At 40.3% G+C, this 12,221-nt stretch overlaps 1 protein-coding gene across 6 annotated transcripts in view; it reads right to left on the bottom strand.

Moving 5' to 3' along the window:
• POLB (DNA polymerase beta) overlaps positions 1–9,362 on the bottom strand; it is a 28,870-nt gene extending 19,508 nt beyond the window's left edge. For 3 of the 6 annotated variants that reach the window (XR_003436293.1, XM_027122925.1, XM_027122926.1), the window contains exons 1-7: positions 9,131–9,328; positions 8,750–8,807; positions 6,376–6,442; positions 5,023–5,097; positions 4,347–4,405; positions 2,883–2,932; positions 736–787 (exon numbers count right to left, since the gene is read on the bottom strand). Coding sequence is in view for 4 of the 6 variants with exons in the window: in XM_027122925.1 (XP_026978726.1) it covers positions 736–787; positions 2,883–2,932; positions 4,347–4,405; positions 5,023–5,097; positions 6,376–6,442; positions 8,750–8,807; positions 9,131–9,191 (422 nt within the window). In the remaining 2 variants the exon portion in view is untranslated. Of the gene's footprint in view, positions 1–735; positions 788–2,882; positions 2,933–4,346; positions 4,406–5,022; positions 5,098–6,375; positions 6,443–6,992; positions 7,269–8,749; positions 8,808–9,130 lie in introns of all 6 variants that reach the window. The other 3 variants (XR_003436294.1, XM_027122924.1, XM_027122927.1) reach the window with 3 other exon arrangements.
• Between the last annotated feature and the right edge of the window lie 2,859 nt (positions 9,363–12,221).

Below are 12,221 nucleotides of genomic sequence, written 5' to 3'. Positions count from 1 at the left end.
GAGTGAGAACTACACCATCCTGATCTTTTACTGATTCAGAGTTTTGGAAAGGCAGTGTAAGTTTTAAAATATTGTGGTAAGGCATCAACAGGGAAGTTCAGAAGGTTATTAGGACTGAATGGCCAACAAGACAACCTAAGACCAGAGGAGATACGTGCTTATGCATGTACACTACGTGCTGTAAATAATCAGTCAGAAGGGGGGGTCTGTATCTTGCACTTGACAAAGTAATTACCCATGCTGACAGACGACACGTCTACTAGTTATTCCTATTCTGGTATTTAGGTGTCTGGGTTTTCTTCCTTTTCCTTTTTAAAAAAATTTAGTGTTTCATGGTCATGTCCCGTCTTCTCAGGTAGACTCTAAACTTCTTAAGAGCTACACAGAACCTGTTTATATCCTAACCTCAGAGGCAGTGCTTTCTACAATGTAAGCATGAAATAAATACCCTGACTAACTGAGGCCCTCCGTTCTATGTATTTTAAGGGGAAGTTCCCAGCTAAAGTCAAGGTAATGTGGGATATACTCAAAACAAGCAAACAAACTAGAAGGCAGTAAAAAAACACGTGTGAATACAGGCTTATTCTCTACAGGAGTCTGCAACAAATCTTAGCATTTCTGATTAGTAAAATGGCCGTGTTTAGCTAAGTCTGAAGACTTATGGTGTACGGAAGAATGGCTATAAAAAATTTTACTTTTACATTTCAAGTGTCAAAAGGAAATCTGCTATCTTACTTTAGCCCAATTCGCTGATGATGGTTCAATTTATCTTCATTTTTTCTGAGATCTGTATAGAAGATAAATATAGTTGAGATGCTGATTTAAACATTTTTGAAAAAAAATGCTAATTTCAGTGATCCTTTTTTTCAAAGAACTACCTGGAAAACACACTGAAATGACTTTGAAAAGCAAATGAAAAAACTTTCAGATAGTAAGAACTAGATAAAAGTGATTCTTCAAGTCAATAGTAAAACCCAACAGTGACTGCATAATCATTTTTATTTACTGAATCAAAATTTCAATTATAGCTACATAGAACAGTAGATAAAACATACCAGGATCATACCAAACTTCACTGGTATAGCAAAACGCACCTTCTAAGAACCTATATTGCTTAATTTACGGTTAATAGCAGCATGAGAAGTTCATTCATACTGTTCATTTGTTCATTCATTCCTTCACTGGATTAATATTTATTGAGTACCGATTTGTGCAGGCACTATGCTAAAAATCCCGTTGAAAGGAGAGGTAGTATTATTATTTTTTTAATCAAGAAAACTGTAATATCTTAAACTGAAAGTGACCGAGTCCCATCTGGGTGGTCCTTTAGTGGGTACAGGCACAGGAGTGAGCCTTGTTAAAGAAACGGCAAGATACGTATGCTTCAAAAGCAATTCCTATGGTCACCCTTATATTCACAAACATAAATTCTCTCTGGAGACATAAAATGGAGAAAAATAAGCACCTTCATTATTAAAAATAAGCATGTAATGTTTCTCATAATTGTGTGCACACAGAAAACACTAAGGTATATGACCAAAAATGCCACAGAAATATTGAGTTTGTTACATATGGAGAGAGGGATATCGACAGCTATTACATTACATATCTGTGAATGGTGAAATAATGTAAAACCACCACAGTAGATCCTTGACACCCCAAGGGATGCAACGAATACCTTTGAGAAACAAACTCCTGACCTCTTTAACCAATATTTCACTCAGGTAAATTATATACGCCACACGCAGAAAAGCACAAACCCTCTCTAAGATGCATATATAGAACAATTCATTCTCTAGCTATGTGATTCACACAAATTCTCAAGTTAATAATATTACTTATTAATCATGCCTTTTAAGAGTCAGTTACTATTTTTAAGTACTTACTAGGTACCAAGGACTCTGCTAAGTCTTTTACATACATTATTGCATTAAATCATATGAGAGAGATATTATGATACCATTTTGTAGCTGAGAGACTGAAGTATCACAGTCAACTTTTTTTTTTTTTTTTTTTTGCGGTACGCAGCCCTCTCACTGCTGTGGCCTCTCCCGTTGCGGAGCACAGGCTCCGGATGCGCAGGCTCAGCGGCCATGGCTCACGGGTCCAGCTGCTCCGCATGTGGGATCTTCCCGGACCGGGACACGAACCCGTGTCCCCTGCATCGGCAGGCGGACTCTCAACCACTGCGCCACCAGGGAAGCCCCCACAGTCAACTATTTTAATAAAGGGGTGGAGACTGGATTCAAACCCAAGTCAGTCTCCAAAATCTGTCCTCCTGACCATCTGGGTTGCTTATAAATTAGTTGAGCCCACAAATATTAATCCCCAAGTGCCACAGATGTGCTGTAATGAATCCATATAGTATATACCCTTGAAAGCATGAAGAGATAAATTATATTTAAAAGATGGATATATTAGGTTTAAGGAAAATGTTTTATAATTACTTGACTTTTATTTTTATCACTTCTTTGGAAGCAAAAATCCCTTCAATAAGCATTGCAAGCCTCTTAACAGAATTTTTCTCAATATACATAACTTGGCTTTTAGGCTGAATGTATAGGACTTTATGGTCTAGAATTTTATTAAAGAAACAAAAGCAATTTAAAAATCGTCTAAAAATCTACAAATGAATCATTGCCTTTAAACCAAGAAGCCACTTCTTGTTCTTCTTGATTTTTTTCTAAATTATAGACCAAAACATGTTTAAAATGGGAATATAAGCTATACTTTATATCTGTTCTCTACTGTAGAGTTAAAAAGAAAATCTTACCATTCGTTTCTACTAATTGAGAAAGGGTTTTTCAAATTCCAGTTTGTTAGAGCATGGTCCTTCAGCACTATATCTGACCTGAAATTAGTGACCCACTGTACAGACTCACCTTCTAATGTCTTAATTCCTTCATCTACAAACTTCCTTGCAGCAGAAGGACTACAAAGAAAGAAAAGCATCTCAGTGTCAAGTGAAACTCAGGATCCTTGTAACAAATAACCAGTTATGCCTCCTCTTGTCAAACATAAAAGCTACCTTTGAGCCAAAAAAAACACCTGCTAAACTACTGTGTGGTTACTTTGGTAATGTTCAAATTATTGAAGCCTTAATCTAGGAAGACAGTCATAAATTTAGATATGAAAAAGACATCCAAGCAGCTAGGTGGCATAATGCCCATGGACATTATTCATACACCAGACATACAGGCACTTGAAAACCATTCATTCAAATGAGATTTAATGAGGGCCTATTATGTGTCAGATATTCTTCTAGGTGCTGAAAATACAGCAGGAATAAGACAAATAAGGGCCCTGGTCTTACCTGTTTATACATTCCAGTGGTTAGAGAGAGACAATGAACAGATACATAAACAAAGAAAAATATCTGGTAGATGAATTAAAATAGGGTAATATGACGGAGTGGCTGCGTCTTCTTTACATTGGGTGGTGAGGGAAGGCCTCTCAGATGATACTTAAACTGAGATTTTAATGACAAAGAGCCTTGGTACAGAAACTGACATTCATATCAGGAAGGCAATGTGGCATAGAAATAATAGATCTGGACTGGGAGTCGGGAGACCCAGGTTCTGATTCTGGCCCTGCCACAGCTATCTCACTTTCTGCATTCAGTTTTCTTGCCTGGAAAATGAGAATAATGTAACAGACGCTCTCTAAAACAAATATTAACATTTTATAATTGTCTTGGGTCCCCAAGGAGTCATACTCCTTTTCAGTATACTAGGTTTAGGAATTTAATATATTTTAAAATAACATTCATCAAATGGTTGCCATTAAGGAACAATCATCATATACCTAAAAGAATGGCCTCATTCCATCAAGAAGAGAGTTAAGTAAAGCACTGCAGCCCTAATACTTCAGTGTTAACCTTTATTCTCTCCAGTGTCAAAGAAGCCTCTGCTAGCTCAACTTTAAGATAGAGATGCCTTCATTAGGAAATACTGGAGTGCTTGTTCCAAGCTCATATGCCAGGTACTACAGAAAAAGCTTAAATGTTTAAGATAAATACCACGCTCAGAGAGGCAAAAGAGCCACAATGTGGAGGGAGTGATAATAAGTCCACAGAGCAAGTGCTAATGGAGCTTAGAGGAAGGAGAGATTACTTCTGGCTGGGGACTCAAACTGGATTCACGTGCCTTGAATGGGGCTTTTAAAGTCGCGGCAGCCTCTGAAGAACCAGCCTGAGACATGTAAATATGGGTGAGTGAACTGCATGGGCAAAGGCGCAGAGGTGGAAAGGTACAGGCCTTGAAGAGAAAGAGCATGTACTTTAGTTTGGCTGACATAAAAAAATTAAACAACCCTACTACTGTGTCTGCTTAAAAAATAATTCTTACCCAATGCCACTAACTCGAGTCAGGAAATTGATGGATGAACTCGTATCATCCTGCCGAATCTTTAAGGAAAAAAAAAAAAGTCTAACAATGATTTAGGAATGCTTTGAGGACTCAAATGATCTTATTAGAAATACACTAGGCTGCTAAGAGACTTGAAGAGCCTTTTACACTGCCTGGATACTCCATGCAGAAGGATTCATGTAAAACCCCAGTGGTTACAGGTGAGTAAGAAAGCAGATGAAGATGGCTCTTCTCTAATTTATCCAATACTTTAAAAAGGCTTATTCATAAAAAGACCAGAAGTGATATAATGACTATCATCAGGGTGAAATAAAACCATAAAAATGCTTGCGAGAGTTTAAGCATAGAAATTCTAAAAGATAACAATCATTTAGTCAAAGTTTATCATCTCCCTTCTAAATGATACTGAAAATAAAGAAGTAATTCTATCACAGATGCTAATAGTCTCTTAAATGCAACATAAAATAAGTGAACAGTTTATAAGAACAATATTCAAAATCTAAAATATAGGACACTTACAAAGCCATAAACTGCTCCTCCCTTTTCTCACTGAATCTAACAGAGGGTGGATGACATCACCCACCCTGCAATGGTGCTACATGATAGCTGCCATAAAGGCAGACACTATAAGCAAACAAGTAAGTTAGCATTTTACCTTTTCCAGTTTACGCAATTTTCCAGTAGCTAAAAACTCATCAATCTTTTCAGCAATTTTTGTTCCTACTCCAGGCTACATAGAAAATAAAAAATATAAAAGTCACATAAATATTATGCTTTACCAAATCACTAAAAGATAAAGGAAAAAATGAGAAATGAAAAAACAGTGATTGTCACATGACCAGTTTTCAAACAAAGGACACAGAAAATTGAGCACCAGTAAAAATATATTCTCCCAAAGACAAAATGTTTAAATGATTGGCAAAAGAGGAGCCCTAATAAGACAATTCTAAATGACCTTGCTTTTTCAAAATTAACTTTTGTTGTAGAAAAATTAGAAAATATAAAATTGCATAAAGAAAATATTAGAATCACTTGTTAATTTCATCACCCTGAAAATTAAAATAACCTGTAACCTTGCCACTTAACATCTGCTATGTACTGACTTCTTTTTTGCTCATATATATATGCAAAGTTACGTGCGTGTATATATGTATGTGTGTGTGTGTGTGTGTGTCTGTGTGTATACATACTGCTACTTTTTTCTTACAAAAATAGAATCATACTGCTTTGTAAAGTGCTTTAACTTAAAAATGAATCATGAACAAATTTCTGTATTGATAATTAAACTACAACATCTTTAATGACCGCATAGTGTATTATTGTAGGAATGTATCATAATTTACTTTAAGACTACCATACAGGAGAACATTTAGATGTTTTCCAATTTTTGAAATTATAACAATGCTGTCATGGACTTGCTCTAGAACAGAAGTTCTCAGGCTTCTGCATACACCTGCATCACGTGAGGGATGTGCTGGAACAGAGAATGCCAAGTCCCACCCGAGAGTGACACTATTAGCATACAGGGCTTCACGGAAATTACAGAGAACAGGGCTAAATGCCATAACATGCAAAGGGGCTTAATCGTGTGCTTATTAGTAGGTAAGATCTCCTTGGGAACACTAACTCACATAAGTTCCTCTACCTGGGGATCAGAAAGAACAGCTAGCGAGCAGACATGCGAGTACCACTCTGTTACCACACTCTCCTTGAGGAGTAACACTCAAGCTGAAATTCAGCGTGAGAATGAGTACACATATACGTGGCAAAGTAGAGAAAGAAAACTGTAATTACATATGTTAAAAAAAATCTTAAATCCACCCCCTCCCCCAATAAAAACACTCCAAGCTTGAAAAAGTATGCTTGAAACACATTAATATTATTCCAAGAAAGCAGTGAAATCTGCCCGTGTGGGTCACGGCAGCTTCGGAGGCAAATTTCATCTTGTGGGAACCCATCAGATGGGTACATGTGTGAGCTCTTCGATCAATTTGCTCCCTAAACTTACCAGTTTCTTAGCTTCTGCTCCACTCTTTATTTTGTGTGGGTACTTTGCTATCACAGATGCTGCTTTTCTACAAGTAAAAAGAACAAAAAAAAGGAAAACCAATTGGAAAGCCAGCAAAGTATTAGTTTTTCTTAAACTGGAATATACATACAAACAAATATGCAGCTTAAACTTTCACCAAGGTGAACTTATCTTCCACATCCGTGTAAAACTTTAAAACTCAATGAGCTGACAGACCACCCGCATCTCTAACTTGTAAAAGTATCCTGAAAACCCTCGCATTTGAGAATAACACAGTTTCAACCGTATATGTAAAACTAGGGAGATCCAGGAAACCAGTAGGCTTTCCTTTCTGGGATTAAGTGGAAAATATCATTGAGCTTTTTTTTTTAATAGCTAGTTTTTAGAAATTGTTCATAACTCTCCTTTCATAAAAAATGTGCCACCTAGAAGTATTCAAACTACTACGTACCAAACTGGCTTATGGATGGTTATTTTTAAATTCATGGCTTAAAACTGTATTCCCCTATGTCCTTGTACCAGTTCTTCTTTTTCATTGCTCTCATTTCGGTTCCACGTAAAGCAGTGACCTGTATCCTTGCCATCTCCACACATACCTAGCTCAGTAGTCTGGTGACAGATTGGGTCCACCCTGGGAGCTCACTGATGGTATCCTGTCTATAATTTCAATGCTAAACGTAGTTTTGGATAGTCTTTGAAGCCTTAGTTTTTCACTCTGTTCTAGCACATATAACCTTCAGATTTGGATTTCGACTTCTGTATTAGCATGTTACTGATGATGAGTCTGGAAAGGTAGGCTGAGGGCAATTTGTGGAGGAAATTGTTTCAGCAAAGACAAGCAGTTCCACATAATTGGCACTATGGCACAAAGCCTGAAAGGGAAGAAGAATTAAATCAGGAAAGACCTTTTGTATGCAGATGCTTTGGGGTTTTATCAAGGTAAAGAGGAAATATTTAATTCAAGAGAATACTTTGGTCACATCAAGAGAAATGTATATGGGGACTGGGGGTTGGGGAGGAGCCTGCAGGGGTGGTAGGGCATCACCTGCTTTTCCAGACTTATTGCCCACTCAGACTATACCCCTTATGCAAACTGAATTACTGACTTCCTAGAAAATGCAATACCCCTTCGTGTCTCAGTGCCTTGGCTCATTTTGTTTCCTTTCTCTAGATTGTTCCTCCTCTCCCTTATCTCCTGATGGGCTCCTTGAAGACTAAACACCTCCTCTCTGAAGCCACCTGAGACTCAAGTAGAATACGGGGTTGAATCTCTCTCTGATTTTGAGATCATCAAATGTGTGGACAACAGTACAAATATTTTACAGAGGAATTCACAGGAGGTAACGAAAGGGAGTGTAATCAGTTTTTAGTTATGGTGAGTGAGAAGGAAAGATGGGAGTTGAGTTTAGTTTTGAAAGGGTAGAGACAAAGGTAACATAGGCTTGAAAATCTGGAGAAAAGCCCAGTGAATACAGATCTGGAGTCACTGACTGGTATTCAAAGCCAAGAATGGTAAGATTGCCAAGGAAAGTATAAAAGTGAGAAAAGAGGGCTCAGGGCAGACCTCTGGGAACTACCAACATTAAAAGGTAAGATACAAGAGGAGAAAGAACAGAAGATTGTGCCATCATGGAAGTCAAGATGATGCCACTGAGAGTCCAGTAAGATGAGATATGGGTGAGAACCTTTTCAGAGGAATGGCAGGATGGAAATTACACTGCAATGAGATAAAGAATGACTGGGGATGAGGAAATCCAGGCAAGGAATACAGATTATTCAAGGTTAACTGTAAAGTGGAGGAAAGAAAAAGGTGCTAGCTAGAGGGCAGAGGGAGGCGAAGAAGATTGCTTTGTTTTTGCTCTTAAGAGCTGAGGGACTTGGACATGTTTACAGATTAAAGGGGCGGAAGCAGGCGGATATGGCATTAACGGCTAGGATAACGGCCCTGGTGAAATGGACAAGGATGAGATTCAAAAGGTGACAGATCAGCCACACACCAACCAGATGGAAAGATTCCCCTGAACCACATCTACTTCACAGCACAGACCTCACCCACTGTCTTTCATTATGACTTAAAATCAAACTGCATTTTCAGTAATTCACGTTCAATGATGGGAAAAATACGTATTAGCCTATTTTCAATCAGAATTGGCAACTAATCAAAACTGATCCTACACAACTCTGCCCAAATTCTCCCAGAAATATCACAGTAAAGTGCCACCAGAGTCAATACCCTCAGTTCTTGCTTTTTATCCCCTCCTACAGACGGTCCTAATATCCACTGGACCCTCAGCCCTGTTAATTGCCACACATCCGAGAACGCATGCTAACAGAGAATGCCCCCCCGTCCCACCTGTAGGCATTGTACTTGTGGATAGCCTGGTTCACGTTCTTCTCAAAGTTTGCGAGTTCTGAAAAGGCAACAAGAGGCTCGGTGAACAAGAACCACGAGTAAACAAACGAGAACTGAGTTTCCTGGAAGGAGGCGTAACGACCTCTTAAGGGACAGGGACCTCCCCGCTTGTACACCGGCCAGGCTAAGGGCAGCCCAAGCGTGACTCAAGGGTCTCCAGCAGGACTGACAATCTGCCACCGGCGCCGGAGGAAGATCCGCACGGAAGACTCCGGGCTGCTAGGGGCCGGACATCCTTGGGCTGTCGGGACTCGAGAGAAGGAAGGGAAAGCAGCGGAGAGGGAGGAGAAGAGAAAGGCAGCGGCGCCGGGCCGGGCTAACCTGTGAGCATGTCGGTGATGCCCCCGTTGAGCGTCTCCTGCGGCGCCTTCCGTTTGCTCATGGTGGCCTGCACCCGAGGACCGCAGAGAGCTCACAGCCAGGGATGGTCCCCTTGCCCAGCTTTCGGGAGGGGCTGCGACCTGGAGAGGACGCAGGATCAGCCCAACGCGGCGAAACCAGCGCGACTGGCTGAACAATGAGGGCTTCTGACTGGGGGGGCGGGGCGCGGCGCACGAGTGACGTCACAGGGAGGGGCGGGGCCGGTGGGGGCCCAAGGCCAGGGGGCGGGGCCGGGGAGGGGCCTCAACGGCGAGAGAGAAAAAGGATCCTGGAGCCAGCAGGACCGGGAGGAGGATGTTGGACCCGAGCTTAGATTTGGCGGAAGGGAAATGGGAGCCTCAGGATTACAACCCAGTGGGGTTCCTATGGGAAGACTTGGACTCCTAACCTAAGGCGTTGTACCTGTCTTCCCAGGCATAACGTTTTCTTCAGTCCTCTCCGTAGAAGGGAAGTCTGGTTTTGACTCTGAAGTCAAAACTTCAGATGGTGGGGTATGTAAGATGATGGGGTATGTAAGATGATGGGGTGCGAGTAGAGTACATAGACCGCAATGCAGTCCCCGCTGCAGAGGAGTCCTGTAAGGCTGCGGCAGGAGTCTGGAATGAAATCTGCCGATCACAGGAATGCCTCCCATACTAAACTTTTTAGCAGATATGCCAACCAGTGTCAAAAGATATTTTATGTTTTATTCCCCTCCTTTTGCGGCAGGGGCCAAAGTGAAAAAAACACTAAGAAGCCCTTAACCTAGATAATGAGCAATGCAACTGTCATTACAACATGATGACCTATAACTGAAAAATTTATAGTTCTGCTTAAGAAATGGAAATATGACATCAGCAATATGTTACTTACAAGAGTAACTCCTGGGGTTCGTACTCAACTGCCAATTCCAGGCAATTGCTTTGTGTATAAATAAATTAAAAGCTTAACAAAATGATACATGGTTGCTGTAGAAAAATCTAAGAAATATATAAAAGGAGAATAGAAAAGTAACATAAATGATTATCTCACCATCCAGTTTAACCACTATCAATATTTTGGGACATATACTTCCAGTCTTCTAATCCAGTCCTTTCTAAATCCTTTTCAATAATGGAATAATTATTTAGATAAAATAAGTTTTTGTGATTAGGCTGTGTGGGTTTTTTTGTTGTTGTTCTTATTTACACTGTCAGTGTACATCTTAAGTTATGCTTCTTGGACATTTGTATTTCTTCTTTTCTGAATTTCCTATTTATATCCTTTGTTCATTTTTCTTATTTATTTATTTATTTATTTATTTATTTTTGGCTGCGTTGGGTCTTCGTTGCTGCACTCTTGGTGCACGGGCTTCAGTAGTTGTGGCACACAGGTTCAGTAGCTGTGGTGCATGGACTTAGTTACTCCATGGCATGTGGGGTCTTCCTGGACCAGTGATTGAACCCATGTCCCCTGCATTGGCAGGTGGATTCTTAACCACTGTGCCACCGGTTCATTTTTCTAATGGGGTAGTTGTCTGTTATGAACTTGTTAGATTTTTAAAATATTACTACTAACACTTTTTTGTATATTTTACTTGTAAAGTTTTTGTAAGTATTTGCACTATCCTCTTGTCCCTTGCCTTTTAACTTTATTCTAAAGCTTCTTGCCACCTTGATTCCCACCTTCATTTAGATATTCTCTGTTCTCCTTTTCTCCTATGCAATCTCTATTCCAGGTTATGTTCATATTATTTGGTTCCGAAGAATGATCATTTCTCATTTTAAAAAAAAGTTTTTATTCACCTCTGGATAATGAAAGTTACAACTTTAGGGAACTGTGGGATCCCTATATGAGTTATGTCAACTTTTAAAAGATCAGTGCCAGAAAATCCAAGGAAAATGATCAATTCTCTGTGCTCATCTTCTTGGATAAACCAGTAACATTTGATCCACTCATTCACTGTCTTCTGGAAACAATTTGTTTTCACTTGGCTTCTAAGTTAGCCGTGCTCTGGGTTTCCCTTCTTCCTCAATCTTCCTTACTAGCCACCCCTTCTCAGGTGTTGGTTTGTTTGTGTGTGTGCTGGTTCCCAGCTCCTCCTCCACTCTCCAGCCTTGTGGGAAAGTGCCTCAGGCCTTGAGCCTTTAACCAGCTTTTCCACTCTGTCCAGCTTCGCCCTTTTAAATGCGAACTTAGCTTGAAGACTCCTTTTATATTTCTAGCCCTGATCTCCCTTGAACTCTAGTCTCATATACCATCTCAAAGACAAAATGTCCTACAAACTCTTGCTTCTTGCCCCTCTAGCTTCTCCTTAACTTTTCCCCATATCCATTAATGACATTTAATCACCCTGCCATCAGGCCAAAATCCTAGGAGTCATTCTTAATTGCTCTTTTCACACCCCACATCCAATCTGTCAGCAAGTCTTGTCTGGTCTGTCTCCAGAATATTTATTCTGAATTGGATCACCTCTCACTGCTTCTGCTGCCACCACCCTAGCCCAGTCTACCATGATTTTGCTTCCCAATTACTACCACAGCCTCCTAGTGGCCTCCCCACTTCTGCTCTTATCCCCTAAAGCAGTGGTCCCCAACCTTTTTGGCACCAGGGACCGGTTTCGTGGAAGACAATTTTTCCATGGACCGGGGTCGGGGGGTGATGGTTGTGGGATGATTCAAGCGCTTTACATTTATTGTGCACTTTATTTCTATTATTATTACATTGTAGTATATAATGAAATAATTATACAACTCACCAGAATGTAGAATCAGTGGGAGCCCTGAGCTTGTTTTCACTTGCCACTCACTGATAGGGTTTTGATATGAGTCTGCAAGCAATTGATTTATGATGGTCTCTGTGCAGTCAAACCTCTCTGCTAATGATAATCTGTACTTAGAGCCGCTCCCCAGCGCTAGCATCACTGCCTCAGCTCCACCTCAGATCATCAGGCATTAGATTCTCATAAGGAACGTGCAGCCTAGCCTTCACATGCACAATTCACAGTACGGTTTGTGCTCCAATGAGAATCTAATGCCGCCGCTGATCTGACAGGAGGCGGAGCTCAGGCGGT

This window comes from Aethalodelphis obliquidens, unplaced genomic scaffold, assembly GCF_003676395.1.
Source record: "Aethalodelphis obliquidens isolate GAN/ISIS:26980383/991018 unplaced genomic scaffold, ASM367639v1 scaffold25, whole genome shotgun sequence".
NCBI classification, from domain to species: Eukaryota; Metazoa; Chordata; class Mammalia; order Artiodactyla; family Delphinidae; genus Aethalodelphis; species Aethalodelphis obliquidens.
Note: the sequence above shows the minus strand (reverse complement) of the source record. Positions and strands in the feature narration are given on the sequence as shown.